The sequence below is a fragment of the Pseudophryne corroboree genome, chromosome 9, assembly GCF_028390025.1.
Source record: "Pseudophryne corroboree isolate aPseCor3 chromosome 9, aPseCor3.hap2, whole genome shotgun sequence".
NCBI classification, from domain to species: domain Eukaryota; kingdom Metazoa; phylum Chordata; class Amphibia; order Anura; family Myobatrachidae; genus Pseudophryne; species Pseudophryne corroboree.
Window position 1 is genome coordinate 397,486,727 of NC_086452.1, and position 18,533 is coordinate 397,505,259.

General features: G+C 45.9%; 1 protein-coding gene across 3 annotated transcripts in view; it reads left to right on the forward strand.

The window, feature by feature from the left end:
• Positions 1–18,533, forward strand: part of FLNB (filamin B) — a 382,553-nt gene that overhangs the window by 176,197 nt on the left and 187,823 nt on the right. For all 3 annotated transcript variants that reach the window (XM_063940867.1, XM_063940868.1, XM_063940870.1), the window contains exons 2-4: positions 13,218–13,466; positions 15,060–15,157; positions 16,883–17,030. In XM_063940867.1, coding sequence (XP_063796937.1) covers positions 13,218–13,466; positions 15,060–15,157; positions 16,883–17,030 — 495 coding nt within the window. The remainder of the gene's footprint in view (positions 1–13,217; positions 13,467–15,059; positions 15,158–16,882; positions 17,031–18,533) is intronic.

Here is an 18,533-nt window from a genome sequence, read left to right on the forward strand (position 1 = left end):
AGGGCTTTGTGGGGTCCTGTCCTCAGTCAGAGCATTCCCTGTGTGTGCGCGGTGTGTCGGTACGGCTGTGTCGACATGTTGGATGAGGAAGGTTACGTGGAGGCGGAGCAGAGGCCGATAAATGGGATGTCGCCCCCTGTGGGGCCAACACCAGAGTGGATGGATAGGTGGAAGGTATTAACCGACAATGTCAACTCCTTACATTAAAGGCTGGATGACGTAACAGCTGTGGGACAGCCGGCTTCTCAGCCCGCGCCTGCCCAGGCGTCTCAAAGGCCATCAGGGGCTCAAAAAACGCCCGTTACCTCAGATGGCAGACACAGAGGTCGACACGGAGTCTGACTCGGAGTCTGACTCCAGTGTCAACAAGGTTGAGATATATACACAATCCACTAGGAACATCCGTTACATGATCTCGGCAATGATAAATGTGTTACACATTTCTGACATGAACCCAAGTACCACATAAAAGGGGTTTTATTTTTGGGGAGAAAAAGCAGCCAGTGTTTTGTTCCCCCATCAGATGAGTGAATGAAGTGTGTAAAGAAGCGTGGGTTCCCCCGATAAGAAACTGGTAATTTCTAAAAAGTTACTGATGGCGTACCCTTTCCCGCCAGAGGATAGGTCACGTAGGGCATTATCCCCTAGGGTGGATAAGGCGCTCACACGTTTGTCAAAAAAGGTGGCACTGCCGTCTTAGGATACGGCCACCTTGAAGGAGCCTGCTGATAAAAAGCAGGAGGCTATCCTGAAGTCTGTATATACACACTCAGGTTCTATACTGAGACCTGCAATTGCCTCAGCATAAATAGTGCTGCTGCAGCGTGGTCTGATACCCTGTCAGATAATATTAATACCCTAGACAGGGATAATATTTTGCTAACATAGAGCATATTAAAGACGTCGTCTTATATATGAAGGATGCACAGAGGGATATTTGCCGGCTGGCATCCAGAATTAATGCAATGTCCATTCTGCCAGGAGGGTATTAGAGACCCGGCGGTGGACAGGTGATGCTGCCTTTAAAAGGCACATGGAGATTCTGCCTTATAAGGGTGAGGAATTGTTTGGGGATGGTCTCTGGGACCTCGTATCCACAGCAACAGCTGGGAAGTAAAAATTTTACCTCAGGTTTCCTCACAGCCTAAGAAAGCACCGTATTTTCAGGTACAGTCCTTTAGTCTTCAGAAAAGCAAGCGGGTCAAAGGCGCTTCCTTTCTGCACAGAGACAAGGGAAGAAGGAAAAAGCTGCACCAGACAGCCAGTTCCCAGGATCAATAATCTTCCCCCGCTTCCTCTGAGCCCGCCGCATGACGCTGGGGCTCCACAGGTGGAGACTGGTGCGGTGGGGGCGCGTCTCGGGAACTTCAGGGACCAATGGGCTTGCCCACAGGTGGATCCCTAGGTTCTGCAAGTAGTATCACAGGGATACAGGCTGGAGTTCGAGGCGACTCCCCCTCGCCGTTACCTCCCATCAGCCTTGCCGGCTGCCCTCGGAGAAAGGTAGTACTGGCGGCAATTCACAAGCTGTACTTCCAGCAGGTGAAATCAAGGTACCCCTCCTTCAACAAGGCCGGGGTTACTATTCCAAAATGTTGTGGTACCGAAACCAGACGGTTCGGTGAGACCCATTCTAAAATTGAAATCCTTGAACACTTAGATACGAAGGTTCAAGTTCAAAATGGAATCGCTCAGGGCGATTATTGCAAGCCTGGAGAATTTCAGGGTATCACTGGACATCAAGGATGCTTACCTGCATGTCCCTATTTACCCTCTTCACCAGGAGTACCTCAAAATTGTGGTACAGGATTGTCATTACCAATTCCAGACGTTGCCGTTGGTCTGTCCCCGGCACCGAGGGTATTTACCAAGGTAATGGCCGAAATAATTATCCCGTACTTGGACGTTCTCCTTATAAAGGCGAGGTCCAGGGAGCAGTTGTTCGTCGGAGTAGCACTATCTCGGGAAGTGCTACAACAGCACGGCTGGATTCTGAATATTCCAAAGTCACAGCTGGTTCCTACGACGCGTCTACTGTTCCTGGGTATGGTTCTGGACACAGAACAGGATAAAAAGGTTTTCTCCCGGAGAAGTCCAAGGAGTTGTCGTCTCTAGTCAGAGACCTCCTAATACAAATACAGGTGTCGGTGCATCAATGCACGCGAGCCCTGGGAAAGATGGTAGCTTCTTACGAAGAAATTCCATTCGCCAGGTCCCATGCAAGGATCTTCCAGTGGGATCTGTTGGACAAGTGGTCCGGGTCGCATCTTCAGATGCATCGGCGGATAACCCTGTCTCCAAGGGCCAGGGTGTCGCTGTTGTGGTGGCTGCAGAGTGCTCATCTTCTAGCGGGCCGCAGATTCAGCATACAGGACTGGGTCCTGGTGACCACGGATGCCGGCCTTCGAGGCTGGGGGGGCAGTCACACAGGGAAGAAACTTCCAAGGCCTATGGAAAAGTCAGGAGACTTCCCTACACATAAATGTTCTGGAACTTAGGGCCATTTACAATGCCCTAAGTCAGGCTAGACCCCTGCTTCAACACCGGCCGGTGCTGATCCAGTCAGACAACATCACGGCGGTCGCTCATGTAAACCGACAGGGCGGCACAAGAAGCAGGATGGCGATGGCAGAAGCCACAAGGATTCTCCGATGGGCGGAAAATCATGTGTTAGCACTGTCAGCAGTGTTCATTCCTGGAGTGGACAACTGAGAAGCAGACTTTCTCAGCAGACACGACCTCCACCCGGGAGAGGGGGGACTTCATCCAGAAGTCTTCCAAATGATTGTACACCGTTGGGAAAGGCCACAGGTGGACATGATGGCGTCCCGCCTCAACAAAAAGCTACAAAGATATAGCGCCAGGTAGAGATGAGCGCCTGAAATTTTTCGGGTTTTGTGTTTTGGTTTTGGGTTCGGTTCCGCGGCCGTGTTTTGGGTTCGAACGCGTTTTGGCAAAACCTCACCGAATTTTTTTTGTCGGATTCGGGTGTGTTTTGGATTCGGGTGTTTTTTTCCAAAAACACTAAAAAACAGCTTAAATCATAGAATTTGGGGGTCATTTTGATCCCAAAGTATTATTAACCTCAAAAACCATAATTTACACTCATTTTCAGTCTATTCTGAATACCTCACACCTCACAATATTATTTTTAGTCCTAAAATTTGCACCGAGGTCGCTGTGTGAGTAAGATAAGCGACCCTAGTGGCCGACACAAACACCGGGCCCATCTAGGAGTGGCACTGCAGTGTCACGCAGGATGTCCCTTCCAAAAAACCCTCCCCAAACAGCACATGACGCAAAGAAAAAAAGAGGCGCAATGAGGTAGCTGTGTGAGTAAGATTAGCGACCCTAGTGGCCGACACAAACACCGGGCCCATCTAGGAGTGGCACTGCAGTGTCACGCAGGATGGCCCTTCCAAAAAACCCTCCCCAAACAGCACATGACGCAAAGAAAAAAAGAGGCGCAATGAGGTAGCTGTGTGAGTAAGATTAGCGACCCTAGTGGCCGACACAAACACCGGGCCCATCTAGGAGTGGCACTGCAGTGTCACGCAGGATGTCCCTTCCAAAAAACCCTCCCCAAACAGCACATGACGCAAAGAAAAAAAGAGGCGCAATGAGGTAGCTGACTGTGTGAGTAAGATTAGCGACCCTAGTGGCCGACACAAACACCGGGCCCATCTAGGAGTGGCACTGCAGTGTCACGCAGGATGTCCCTTCCAAAAAACCCTCCCCAAACAGCACATGACGCAAAGAAAAAAAGAGGCGCAATGAGGTAGCTGTGTGAGTAAGATTAGCGACCCTAGTGGCCGACACAAACACCGGGCCCATCTAGGAGTGGCACTGCAGTGTCACGCAGGATGTCCCTTCCAAAAAACCCTCCCCAAACAGCACATGACGCAAAGAAAAAAAGAGGCGCAATGAGGTAGCTGTGTGAGTAAGATTAGCGACCCTAGTGGCCGACACAAACACCGGGCACATCTAGGAGTGGCACTGCAGTGTCACGCAGGATGTCCCTTCCAAAAAACCCTCCCCAAACAGCACATGACGCAAAGAAAAAAAGAGGCGCAATGAGGTAGCTGTGTGAGTAAGATTAGCGACCCTAGTGGCCGACACAAACACCGGGCCCATCTAGGAGTGGCACTGCAGTGTCACGCAGGATGTCCCTTCCAAAAAACCCTCCCCAAACAGCACATGACGCAAAGAAAAAAAGAGGCGCAATGAGGTAGCTGACTGTGTGAGTAAGATTAGCGACCCTAGTGGCCGACACAAACACCGGGCCCATCTGGGAGTGGCACTGCAGTGTCACGCAGGATGTCCCTTCCAAAAAACCCTCCCCAATCAGCACATGATGCAAAGAAAAAGAAAAGAAAAAAGAGGTGCAAGATGGAATTGTCCTTGGGCCCTCCCACCCACCCTTATGTTGTATAAACAAAACAGGACATGCACACTTTAACCAACCCATCATTTCAGTGACAGGGTCTGCCACACGACTGTGACTGATATGACGGGTTGGTTTGGACCCCCCCCAAAAAAGAAGCAATTAATCTCTCCTTGCACAAACTGGCTCTACAGAGGCAAGATGTCCACCTCATCTTCACCCTCCGATATATCACCGTGTACATCCCCCTCCTCACAGATTATCAATTCGTCCCCACTGGAATCCACCATCTCAGCTCCCTGTGTACTTTGTGGAGGCAATTGCTGCTGGTCAATGTCTCCGCGGAGGAATTGATTATAATTCATTTTAATGAACATCATCTTCTCCACATTTTCTGGATGTAACCTCGTACGCCGATTGCTGACAAGGTGAGCGGCGGCACTAAACACTCTTTCGGAGTACACACTTGTGGGAGGGCAACTTAGGTAGAATAAAGCCAGTTTGTGCAAGGGCCTCCAAATTGCCTCTTTTTCCTGCCAGTATAAGTACGGACTGTGTGACGTGCCTACTTGGATGCGGTCACTCATATAATCCTCCACCATTCTATCAATGTTGAGAGAATCATATGCAGTGACAGTAGACGACATGTCCGTAATCGTTGTCAGGTCCTTCAGTCCGGACCAGATGTCAGCATCAGCAGTCGCTCCAGACTGCCCTGCATCACCGCCAGCGGGTGGGCTCGGAATTCTGAGCCTTTTCCTCGCACCCCCAGTTGCGGGAGAATGTGAAGGAGGAGATGTTGACAGGTCGCGTTCCGCTTGACTTGACAATTTTGTCACCAGCAGGTCTTTCAACCCCAGCAGACCTGTGTCTGCCGGAAAGAGAGATCCAAGGTAGGCTTTAAATCTAGGATCGAGCACGGTGGCCAAAATGTAGTGCTCTGATTTCAACAGATTGACCACCCGTGAATCCTTGTTAAGCGAATTAAGGGCTGCATCCACAAGTCCCACATGCCTAGCAGAATCGCTCCCTTTTAGCTCCTTCTTCAATGCCTCCAGCTTCTTCTGCAAAAGCCTGATGAGGGGAATGACCTGACTCAGGCTGGCAGTGTCTGAACTGACTTCACGTGTGGCAAGTTCAAAGGGCATCAGAACCTTGCACAACGTTGAAATCATTCTCCACTGCACTTGAGACAGGTGCATTCCATCTCCTATATCGTGCTCAATTGTATAGGCTTGAATGGCCTTTTGCTGCTCCTCCAACCTCTGAAGCATATAGAGGGTTGAATTCCACCTCGTTACCACTTCTTGCTTCAGATGATGGCAGGGCAGGTTCAGTAGTTTTTGGTGGTGCTCCAGTCTTCTGTACGTGGTGCCTGTACGCCGAAAGTGTCCCGCAATTTTTCTGGCCACCGACAGCATCTCTTGCACGCCCCTGTCGTTTTTTTAAAAATTCTGCACCACCAAATTCAAGGTATGTGCAAAACATGGGACGTGCTGGAATTTGCCCATATTTAATGCACACACAATATTGCTGGCGTTGTCCGATGCCACAAATCCACAGGAGAGTCCAATTGGGGTAAGCCATTCCGCGATGATCTTCCTCAGTTGCCGTAAGAGGTTTTCAGCTGTGTGCGTATTCTGGAAAGCGGTGATACAAAGCGTAGCCTGCCTAGGAAAGAGTTGGCGTTTGCGAGATGCTGCTACTGGTGCCGCCGCTGCTGTTCTTGCGGCGGGAGTCCATACATCTACCCAGTGGGCTGTCACAGTCATATAGTCCTGACCCTGCCCTGCTCCACTTGTCCACATGTCCGTGGTTAAGTGGACATTGGGTACAACTGCATTTTTTAGGAGACTGGTGAGTCTTTTTCTGACGTCCGTGTACATTCTCGGTATCGCCTGCCTAGAGAAGTGGAACCTAGATGGTATTTGGTAACGGGGGCACACTGCCTCAATAAATTGTCTAGTTCCCTGTGAACTAACGGCGGATACCGGACGCACGTCTAACACCAACATAGTTGTCAAGGACTCAGTTATCCGCTTTGCAGTAGGATGACTGCTGTGATATTTCATCTTCCTCGCAAAGGACTGTTGAACAGTCAATTGCTTACTGGAAGTAGTACAAGTGGGCTTACGACTTCCCCTCTGGGATGACCATCGACTCCCAGCGGCAACAACAGCAGCGCCAGCAGCAGTAGGCGTTACACGCAAGGATGCATCGGAGGAATCCCAGGCAGGAGAGGACTCGTCAGACTTGCCAGTGACATGGCCTGCAGGACTATTGGCATTCCTGGGGAAGGAGGAAATTGACACTGAGGGAGTTGGTGGGGTGGTTTGCGTGAGCTTGGTTACAAGAGGAAGGGATTTACTGGTCAGTGGACTGCTTCCGCTGTCACCCAAAGTTTTTGAACTTGTCACTGACTTATTATGAATGCGCTGCAGGTGACGTATAAGGGAGGATGTTCCGAGGTGGTTAACGTCCTTACCCCTACTTATTACAGCTTGACAAAGGGAACACACGGCTTGACACCTGTTGTCCGCATTTCTGGTGAAATACCTCCACACCGAAGAGCTGATTTTTTTGGTATTTTCACCTGGCATGTCAACGGCCATATTCCTCCCACGGACAACAGGTGTCTCCCCGGGTGCCTGACTTAAACAAACCACCTCACCATCAGAATCCTCCTGGTCAATTTCCTCCCCAGCGCCAGCAACACCCATATCCTCCTCATCCTGGTGTACTTCAACACTGACATCTTCAATCTGACTATCAGGAACTGGACTGCGGGTGCTCCTTCCAGCACTTGCAGGGGGCGTGCAAATGGTGGAAGGCGCATGCTCTTCACGTCCAGTGTTGGGAAGGTCAGGCATCGCAACCGACACAATTGGACTCTCCTTGTGGATTTGGGATTTCAAAGAACGCACAGTTCTTTGCGGTGCTTTTGCCAGCTTGAGTCTTTTCAGTTTTCTAGCGAGAGGCTGAGTGCTTCCATCCTCATGTGAAGCTGAACCACTAGCCATGAACATAGGCCAGGGCCTCAGCCGTTCCTTGCCACTCCGTGTGGTAAATGGCATATTGGCAAGTTTACGCTTCTCCTCCGACAATTTTATTTTAGGTTTTGAAGTCCTTTTTTTACTGATATTTGGTGTTTTGGTTTTGACATGCTCTGTACTATGCCATTGGGCATCGGCCTTGGCAGACGACGTTGCTGGCATTTCATCGTCTCGGCCATGACTAGTGGCAGCAGCTTCAGCACGAGGTGGAAGTGGATCTTGATCTTTCCCTAATTTTGGAACCTCAACATTTTTGTTCTCCATATTTTAATAGGCACAACTAAAAGGCACCTCAGGTAAACAATGGAGATGGATGGATTGGATACTAGTATACAATTATGGACGGGCTGCCGAGTGCCGACACAGAGGTAGCCACAGCCGTGAACTACCGCACTGTACTGTGTCTGCTGCTAATATATAGACTGGTTGATAAAGAGATAGTATACTCGTAACTAGTATGTATGTATAAAGAAAGAAAAAAAAACCACGGTTAGGTGGTATATACAATTATGGACGGGCTGCCGAGTGCCGACACAGAGGTAGCCACAGCCGTGAACTACCGCACTGTACTGTGTCTGCTGCTAATATATAGACTGGTTGATAAAGAGATAGTATACTCGTAACTAGTATGTATGTATAAAGAAAGAAAAAAAAAACCACGGTTAGGTGGTATATACAATTATGGACGGGCTGCCGAGTGCCGACACAGAGGTAGCCACAGCCGTGAACTACCGCACTGTACTGTGTCTGCTGCTAATATATAGACTGGTTGATAAAGAGATAGTATACTCGTAACTAGTATGTATGTATAAAGAAAGAAAAAAAAAACCACGGTTAGGTGGTATATACAATTATGGACGGGCTGCCGAGTGCCGACACAGAGGTAGCCACAGCCGTGAACTACCGCACTGTACTGTGTCTGCTGCTAATATATAGACTGGTTGATAAAGAGATAGTATACTCGTAACTAGTATGTATGTATAAAGAAAGAAAAAAAAACCACGGTTAGGTCACTGGTATATACAATTATGGACGGGCTGCCGAGTGCCGACACAGAGGTAGCCACAGCCGTGAACTACCGCACTGTACTGTGTCTGCTGCTAATCTATAGACTGGTTGATAAAGAGATAGTATACTCGTAACTAGTATGTATGTATAAAGAAAGAAAAAAAAACCACGGTTAGGTGGTATATACAATTATGGACGGGCTGCCGAGTGCAGACACAGAGGTAGCCACAGCCGTGAACTACCGCACTGTACTGTGTCTGCTGCTAATATATAGACTGGTTGATAAAGAGATAGTATACTCGTAACTAGTATGTATGTATAAAGAAAGAAAAAAAAACCACGGTTAGGTGGTATATACAATTATGGACGGGCTGCCGAGTGCCGACACAGAGGTAGCCACAGCCGTGAACTACCGCACTGTACTGTGTCTGCTGCTAATATATAGACTGGTTGATAAAGAGATAGTATACTCGTAACTAGTATGTATGTATAAAGAAAGAAAAAAAAACCACGGTTAGGTCACTGGTATATACAATTATGGACGGGCTGCCGAGTGCCGACACAGAGGTAGCCACAGCCGTGAACTACCGCACTGTACTGTGTCTGCTGCTAATATAGACTGGTTGATAAAGAGATAGTATACTACTAATATTATATACTGGTGGTCAGGTCACTGGTCACTAGTCACACTGGCAGTGGCACTCCTGCAGCAAAAGTGTGCACTGTTTAATTTTAATATAATATTATGTACTCCTGGCTCCTGCTATAACCTATAACTGGCACTGCAGTAGTGCTCCCCAGTCTCCCCCACAATTATAAGCTGTGTGAGCTGAGCAGTCAGACAGATATATAATATATATAGATGATGCAGCACACTGGCCTGAGCCTGAGCAGTGCACACAGATATGGTATGTATGTGACTGAGTCACTGTGTGCTGTGTATCGCTTTTTTCAGGCAGAGAACGGATTATAAATAAAAGTGGTGGTCACTGGTCACTATCAGCAAAACTCTGCACTGTACACTACTGAGTACTCCTAATGCTCCCCAAAATTAGTAAATCAAGTGTCTAAACGGAGAGGACGCCAGCCACGTCCTCTCCCTATCAATCTCAATGCACGTGTGAAAATGTCGGCGACGCGCGGCTCCTTATATAGAATCCGAGTCTCGCGATAGAATCCGAGCCTCGCGAGAATCCGACAGCGTCATGATGACGTTCGGGCGCGCTCGGGTTAACCGAGCAAGGCGGGAAGATCCGAGTCGCTCGGACCCGTGAAAAAAACCATGAAGTTCTGGCAGGTTCGGATTCAGAGAAACCGAACCCGCTCATCTCTAGCGCCAGGTCAAGGGACCCTCAGGCGATAGCTGTGGACGCTCTGGTTACACCGTGGGTGTACCAGTCGGTGTATGTGTTCCCTTCTCTGCCTCTCTTACCGAGGGTAATGAGAATAATAAGAAGGAGAGGAGTAAGAACTATACTCATTGTTCCTGATTGGCCAAGAAGAGCTTGGTACCCAGAACTCCAAGAAATGATCTCAGAGGACCCATGGCCTCTGCCGCTCAGACAGGACCTGCTGCAGCAGGGGGCCTGTCTGTTCCAAGACGTACTGCGGCTGCATTTGACGGCATGGCGGTTGAACGCCGGATCCTGAAGGAAAAGGGCATTCCGGAGGAAGTTATCCCTACGCTAATTAAAGCTAGGAAAGAAGTGAACGCAAACCATTATCACCGCATATGGCGGAAATATGTTGCGTGATGTGAGGCCAGGAAGGCCCCAAAGGAGGAATTTCAGCTAGGTCGATTTCTGCACTTCCTACTGTCAGAGGTGACTATGGGCCTAAAATTGGGTTCCATTAAGGTCCAGATTTCGGCTCTATCGATTTTCTTCCAAAATAGAACTGGCTTCACTGCCTGAAGTTCAGACTTTTGTTAAGGGAGTGCTGCATAGTCAGCCCCCGTTTGTGCCTCCAGTGGCACCGTGGGATCTCAACGTGGTGTTGGATTTCCTGAAGTCGAATTGGGTTGAGCCACTTAAATCCGTGGAGCTACAATACCTCACGTGGAAAGTGGTCATGCTGTGGGCCTTGGCGTCGGCCAGGCGTGTATCAGAATTGGCGGCTTTGTCATGCAAAAGCCATTATCTGTATTTTATATGGATAAGGCGGAATTGAGGACTCGTTCCCAATTCCTTCCTAAGGTGGTATCAGTTTTTCATGTGAACCAACCTATTGTGGTGCCTGCGGCTACTTGGGACTTGGAGGATTCCAAGTTACTGGACGTAGTCAGGGCCCTGCAAAGTATATGTTTCCAGGACGGCTGGAGTCAGGAAAACTGACTCGCTATTTATCCTGTATGCACCCAACAAGCTGGGTGCTCCTGCTTCTAAGCAGACTATTGCTCGCTGGATCTGTAGCACGATTCAACTTGCACATTCTGCGGCTGGACTGCCGCACCCTAAATCTGTAAAAGCCCATTCCACGAGGAAAGTGGGCTCTTTTTGGGCGGCTGCCCGAGGGGTCTCGGCTTTACAAATTTGCCGAGCTGTTACTTGGTCGGGTTCAAACATTTTTGCAAGAGTCTACAAGTTTGATACCCTGGCTGAGGAGGACCTAGAGTTTGCTCATTCGGTGCTGCAGAGTCATCCGCACTCTCCCGCCCGTTTGGGAGCTTTGGTATAATCCCCATGGTCCTTACGGAGTTGCAGCATCCACTTAGGACGTCAGAGAAAATAAGATTTTACTCACCGGTAAATCTATTTCTCGTAGTCCGTAGTGGATGCTGGGCGCCCATCCCAAGTGCGGATTGTCTGCAATACTTGTTTATAGTTATTGCCTAACTAAAGGGTTATTGTTGAGCCATCTGTTGAGAGGCTCAGTTATATTTCATACTGTTAACTGGGTATAGTATCACGAGTTATACGGTGTGATTGGTGTGGCTGGTATGAGTCTTACCCGGGATTCAAAATCCTTCCTTATTGTGTCAGCTCTTCCGGGCACAGTATCCTAACTGAGGTCTGGAGGAGGGTCATAGTGGGAGGAGCCAGTGCACACCAGGTAGTCCTAAAGCTTTCTTTAGTTGTGCCCAGTCTCCTGCGGAGCCGCTATTCCCCATGGTCCTTACGGAGTCCCAGCATCCACTACGGACTACGAGAAATAGATTTACCGGTGAGTAAAATCTTATTATTGTGCAGCTATACAGACAGTACTAGTGCTTTTGAAAGATCACTAGTGACAAATAAGTTATAACAGGGTTATGTGACTTCACCAGATAGATAACAGGTATACTTCTTATATGATGGTTATCCTTGTGGGACATGATCATTTAGGTCTGTATTCTTTTAGGTCTTCTAAAACCTTTCTGCCAGTATAAATGGGGAGTAACTTTCACCAATACAAAACATCCCCACTGATAAAGTAACATGATTTTCAGTGCTAGAGACTTGGGCTGGAACAGTATAGATACTTTGTTTTGTGTTGTATTATGTATAATGTAATTTTTATGTTCCTTTGTCTGGTTTGTAATTTTTATGTTCCTTTGTCTGGTAATATTGTAACGTAATCTTGTTATACATTGTGCTTGTAGCTCCGTTTCAAATCCATAGCATCAGCTCTCAGTAAGGATTAACTGTAATCTTATTTTTATGTCTCATGTCAAATCAATTTCATGGGTAGTAATAGTTTTGCTTGACACGTTTCCAGCGTGCTGTGTTATGGACACTGGCTGCTTAGTGTAATTGCATGCTGTGCGTTACTGACACAGACCACTTAACGAGGGTATTTACTTGCTTTGAGAGCTCAAGCCACATTGTTTTTTTTTTTCTTAAGCTCATAATACATACTACCTATTTAAAATACTTGTAAACTTACATTTATTTGTGTAAAAGATAGGACACTCCCTAATTTCCCAGAACAGTCCAAACAGTTTCTCAACGTGTTGTGTTCTTGGTAATGTTTATATTTTTCATTCTGGCCGATAACATAAGCAGTCTTAAATATGCTGTTCCATTGGATTTTTTTCATATGTACCAAACTGTGGAGAGAAATAAAAGACCAACCAATTTGCTCCGAACTGTCCTCTTTCAAACACAGCCTGTAACATGGCATATTGGCTGGTACGTAATCTCCCTTTGCTTTATCACTCTCCAAGACTTGGTACATCATCAGGGATGGTCATTTACAGTACAGGAGAGGTCATAGGTTGGTTTGAATAGGTGGGCGATGTCTGTTCCAGAGGCACTTGTGGGTGATCTCCTCTGGGTTCCCGCCGCATACCTAATGTACAGTAAATACAGTTTATATCTATATTCTGCTCCTGCACATAACGATTCGCAGGAACATGAGATCTTCTGCAAACCAACACCGGAATATTACCCTTAAAATACCCTACAGCTGGACACCAAACACCACCTTATAACCTTGTTCTGTCCCCTCCTATCCTGTAAAGGTGAATCCCTTTGTTCTGATACCATTTAAACTGTTATAACTTGCTGATGTGGTGCAGGGAGACTATGTGTACATTCTGCACTATTTGGATTAAATATGTAATGTGTTTTGATAGCTTTTCCATGCGCTCACAAACTCTACCGTAAATACTCATACCACGCGCTAATGCGCAGGACCGCGGGAGCGACCATATGCAAATTGCGATTATGCGCACGCACAGAGGCCATATGTGTGTAGTTTGTACGTGATGTGTGTACTGCAATATTTTTCGACTTTGACACATGAAATACAGGATGCAATAGATCTCATATACTTCCCTCTTCTATTTTCAGACAGCAAAGCTATTGTGGATGGGAACTTGAAGCTGATCCTGGGTCTTATCTGGACCCTCATTCTGCACTATTCCATCTCTATGCCCGTCTGGGAAGATGAGGGTGATGAAGAGACCAAAAACCAGACCCCAAAACAGAGGCTTCTGGGCTGGATTCAGAACAAAATCCCTTACCTGCCAATTACCAACTTCAGCCACAACTGGAAAGATGGAAAAGCCCTGGGTGCCCTGGTTGACAGCTGTGCTCCAGGTAATTTATTCTAAACACTCTTGATTACTGTGTTTGGTTTCCATTCTTCTAATGAGCTTTGGGTATGGCAAATTTTGTCTGGAAACTTGGAAAACTAGAACAAAAAAAAAGGTAAAAATGCTGTGTTTTTTTTTTTTTTGCCACAAAAATACCATATGCGCTCTCCCACGATTTGTGTATTCAAATACAAAATCATGAAAACTGGGTTTCCGCAAAAATTGGTGTCCAAAGTAAAAAATGGGCAAATTTGCCTGTACCCCGTCCAAAAAAGGTAAACTAACATCGGCTAACAGTATAGAAGTTTATTATACCCCTTTTACACTCGCAGAAAAATCCCGGGATATTGCACGTGAACGCACATCATCCCGGGATTTTTCTCAGTGTGTATGGGTACAGGGTCCATTTCCCGGGACGAGCATCCCGGGATTTCATCCCAGGTCTCGACCAGGGTTGAACCCGGGACCGTCCTGGGAAGCTGGCAGTGTAAACGGGTATACCGGGTCAAGGCGACCCGGCACCCGTTCTCTTCATAGGAGGAGGCGGTGCTTGGAGAAGATTATCTCCAAGCACCGCCTCTGGGAGACTCAGCGGTGACGTCACTGACCCGGCAATATGCCGAGTCAGCCCGCTAATGTGAAAGGGTCATTCCCGGGAATGTGTCCCGGCAAATATATCGGGACACATTCCCGGGAATGAACTTCACTGCGAGTGTAAAAGGGGTATTATTGGTTATAATAAAAGTATTTCTGGTACTTTTAAATTGGGTCAAATAGCTGTTATATGCATTTTTTAATAACAAAATGATAGAAAGCAATTTTTTTTGCTGCAAAATAAGTGCTCTTTTTAAATTTAGGATACATAAAAATTGGTATAAGTATATATTTGGGTCATTTTAGGGGATTTATAAAAATAGTGTAAACAGACCGATTACTCCCACCTGCAAGTCTAAAAAACACTTGTCCCACTCAAAAAGCACCCCAATATACCTGTCCCATACCTTGTACCCCAGTGTCAATAATTTTGTACTTTTTACCCCCAAAATGACATGTCATTATTGGTCAATTAAAAGTAATTAAAATCCTCTAAGTGCCTAATTAGTCATTCAGGGGGGTGTACCAGGGGTTCTGAAAAAAAATCACAACATTTTTAACTTAAAATAGGGATTTCCCTGAAGTTTATCACCTGCTCAGAGTTGGTGAATTGGAATTTGCAGTAAAATTACCACAAAACTATTTTTAGCAGACAATTGAATAGACGTGCTTCTCCGTTCCTGGAATATTTGTGGGGTTTTTGCGGCTATTTGGATTCAGCCCTTCTAACTGTAACTTGTATGGAGATATTATATGCCTGGATGTATCCTTTCTATGCCTGAGATGCCGCCATCAGCGAGGTCGCTGGAGGAACAATCTATAGTGCTGATTCTATTGACTGAATTTGTATATGTGTGTGTGATAACCCGCTTAATACTTTGAGAAACTCGGAGTATGGTTTAATTATGACTTTATCTAAGTGCCTATTTTGTACTTAACGCAATATGATGTTATAATAAACATTAAAAAGACAGCATCTAACTACAGTAATCTCTTTGTGCAGGTTTGTGCCCAGACTGGGAAACGTGGGACCCCAAGAAGCCTGTTGATAATGCTCGGGAAGCCATGCAACAAGCCGATGATTGGCTGGGCGTCCCTCAGGTAATAACATTTGTAAACAATCACTGTTGTACTATTTGTAATATATCAATCTTTGATATAAAGTTTATTCAGATACAGGTGTACTTCAACTCCTCAACGTTTTGCTCCCCACTTGGACCTAGCAAGGCAGTCAAGAGTTATTTTGGGCACTGGTACTAGAGGGCGTTTTCAACTTCTTTGATTTGCACTGCATTTCTAGAAAGTTACAGGGGTAGTGACGACTGATAGAGTCTCTAGCATTATATTTCTAATGAAACCTTGAGATTTAGGGGGACATTTACTAAGCAGTGATAAGAGCGGAGAAGTGAGCCTGTGGAGAAGTTGCCCCATCAACCAATCAGCAGCTCTATATCATTTTATAGTATGCAAATGATAGATGTTACTTCAGTGCTGATTGGTTGCCATGGGCAACTTCTCCACTGGCTCACTTCTCAGCTCTTATCACTGCTTAGTAAATGTCCCCCATAGGCCTTTATTAGGTGTGCTCCTTAAACTCTGCACAACAATGAGTTTTCAGAGTAAATTCTTATTAAATATCCAAAATGCACACTTAAATTGTAATGATGACTGGGACTATAATGGTTCAGTATAAAAAATCAAACCGAAAAAAACCCAACTAAAAACATTCTGTATTCTGAGTAGTTTTTATCTCCCCCAAACCGCCCCTCTCCCATCCTTCCCCAGTCTTTATTTGGTCATGGTCGGAGCATGTACAGTAAGCGATACCATTGGCAGTGAAGATGTAAAGCAAAAAGTTGTTTGTTACACAAAAACGATAGAGATTGGTGGCATGCTCTCCATTGATATAGAGGCAGGGGCACCAAGCCTTAGAGAGTGATTTAAGTGGAGAGAGATCAAGTACTAACCGACTCCTGTCATTTTACAAACAAAGCCTGCAACATGGCAGTTGGGAGCTTACTAGCTGGTACTTTATCTCTCTCAATTTTATCAGTCTCAAAGGCTTCATAAATCTGCCCCAGAAAGACACAAAAACTGAAGGGCAGATTTAACGAGTGATATTCTTATTATCAGTCGTTACAAATGGTAAATGGCGCTCCAGCCACTCAGCTCCTCTCATGTTTTTGAAACATGACAGACGCTAAATGGCTGGAGCACCATTGAACATTCGTAACGAGTGTAAATAAGAATATTACTCGTTATAAATGTGCCCCTCAGTAAGTAAAGCAGTGATGGGTAGCAGGAGGTCCTAGGGATGCACGCTGCCATGCTGACTTCATTTCCAGCCCCTCAGCACCTTCCTGCTTCATTGCTGCAGTTGTCATAGCTTGTAATGCTTGTTTCAAGGTCCTTACAGAGGGGCGTCTTTCATAGTTTAAATAAAGTGTTAAAAGGCACATTCAAGTTTATTTAAAAAGCACAGTGTATATAGAAAAACCTATGCAACATTTCTTCAGTCAATATTGCTCACAAGTGGGCAAATCGGATTGGTTAGTTTAAGTCACAGTCCGTGTGATCACACAATGTATGTAATACTGAAGGCGGGGGGCTGCACTGCGGTCACCTGATACAGGGTTACTTGGTAAACGCTGCAGGCATACCATGTGTAATTCAGAGCAGCATATGCATGTCTGGACAAAACACTCATGAGTGATCTCATATCTGGTAAGTCTTGGTAACGTCTGGTGTGTCCTGTTTTAAACTTTTTACCCATTAGTGAATAAGGAATAAGTAGTCATTCATTAACACAGACTTCCATGTTTTCAGGTGATTGCCCCAGAAGAGATCATTCACCCAGATGTAGATGAACACTCTGTCATGACCTACCTGTCTCAGTTCCCGAAAGCGAAACTGAAACCTGGAGCCCCTCTGAAGCCCAAACTGAACCCTAAAAAAGCCAGAGCTTACGGCCGAGGTAACACTTCACTCTCGCTTCTTATTGAATCCAGTAAAGTTGCCCCATCGCCATCAAACAGTCGGTGGTATATGGAACACCTTCCTACAAGTATTCTGATTGTTGTTCGACCTGCAATTACTGACTTGCTTATTTGTACCACTTTTTTGTTTTCCATCCTTCCTATTAAAATATCCATTTACTTGTATGATGCAAATGAGAGGATGTAATCAAGCAGCAGACTTTTGTTTAGTGAGATTTATTAAACAAAATGCTTCCTATGGTGCAAATGGGGTGATGTGCGCAGACCCCGCACATTCCTTTATGGGGTAACCGCTATCTTTGGGAATGGAAATTAGTAGATGCTGCCAGTTCCTGGGCATCATACACTGTTTTCTACCAGTCTCTGTTATTTGACACTCAACCTGTGAATGTTAAGGGATTTTGATATAGTTAAAAGTTTTATTGGAATTTCTACTAGCGTTTTAAGGCCACATTGGGGTTCAGAGCAAAATAGGGAGTCACTCTAGATCAGTGGTTCCCAAACTCTGCCCTCAAGGACCCCCAACAGTTTTCCACTCCTCGACACAGAATCACAAGTGAAATAATCTGGATCATAACAAATGGGAACATTTGTGGGGCGCTTGTTTTACTTTTGTACCCTGCAAGATTAATGTGACTGTGTAGTGTAGATGAGTTTCAATACCCAATGTTACTGTTGACGAAATGTAACTGAAATTAGTCCTCCAGTTGCCCAAAATATAATAAGGCTATTGGGGCGTGTTATTTGGAGCTGTTTCGCCATGCCAGTCCTGGCCAGTCCTAGGGGTCTATTTACTAAGCCGTGGATGGAGATAAAATGCATGGAGATAAAGTACCAGCCAATCAGCTCTTAACTGTCATTTTCCAAACACAGCCTTTAACATGGCAGTTTGGAGCTGATTGGCTGGTACTTCATCTCCATCCAATGCTTAGTAAATAGACCCCTTAGTCTTTGCAGCTATCATGCTTCTGCATGACGACAAGTTGGTGTGCGGCTACATCAGCAGACACTAATGAATACTTATTGTGCTTTGTATCAGAGCTGGGCTGAGTTAGGTACTCTTCTTTTGGACAGAAAATTATTGCACTGGGTTGGTCAGTACCCTCTGCAGTATAATAGCCACATTTATCATCTCCATTTTGCCCAGAAACTTTCTTATAAAGCAGGGATGGGGAACCTTCGGCCCTCCAGCTGTTGTTGAACTACACATACCAGCATGCCTTGCTACAGTTTTGCTATTTGGCCATGCTAAAACTGTTGCAGGGCATGCTGGGGGATGTGTAGTTCAACAACAGCTGGAGGACCGAAGGTTCTCCATCCCTGTTATAAAGTATAGTTAACATGGATGGAACCTCCATTTGCAGCTTTTTTTGAATCACGGTTCTGTAGAGTATCAGAATATTTTTCACCCATAGGCCAAGAGTTTTATTGAGAATTTTAGAAAAATAAAAATTAAATTAATTAAATTGTTTATATGTCAT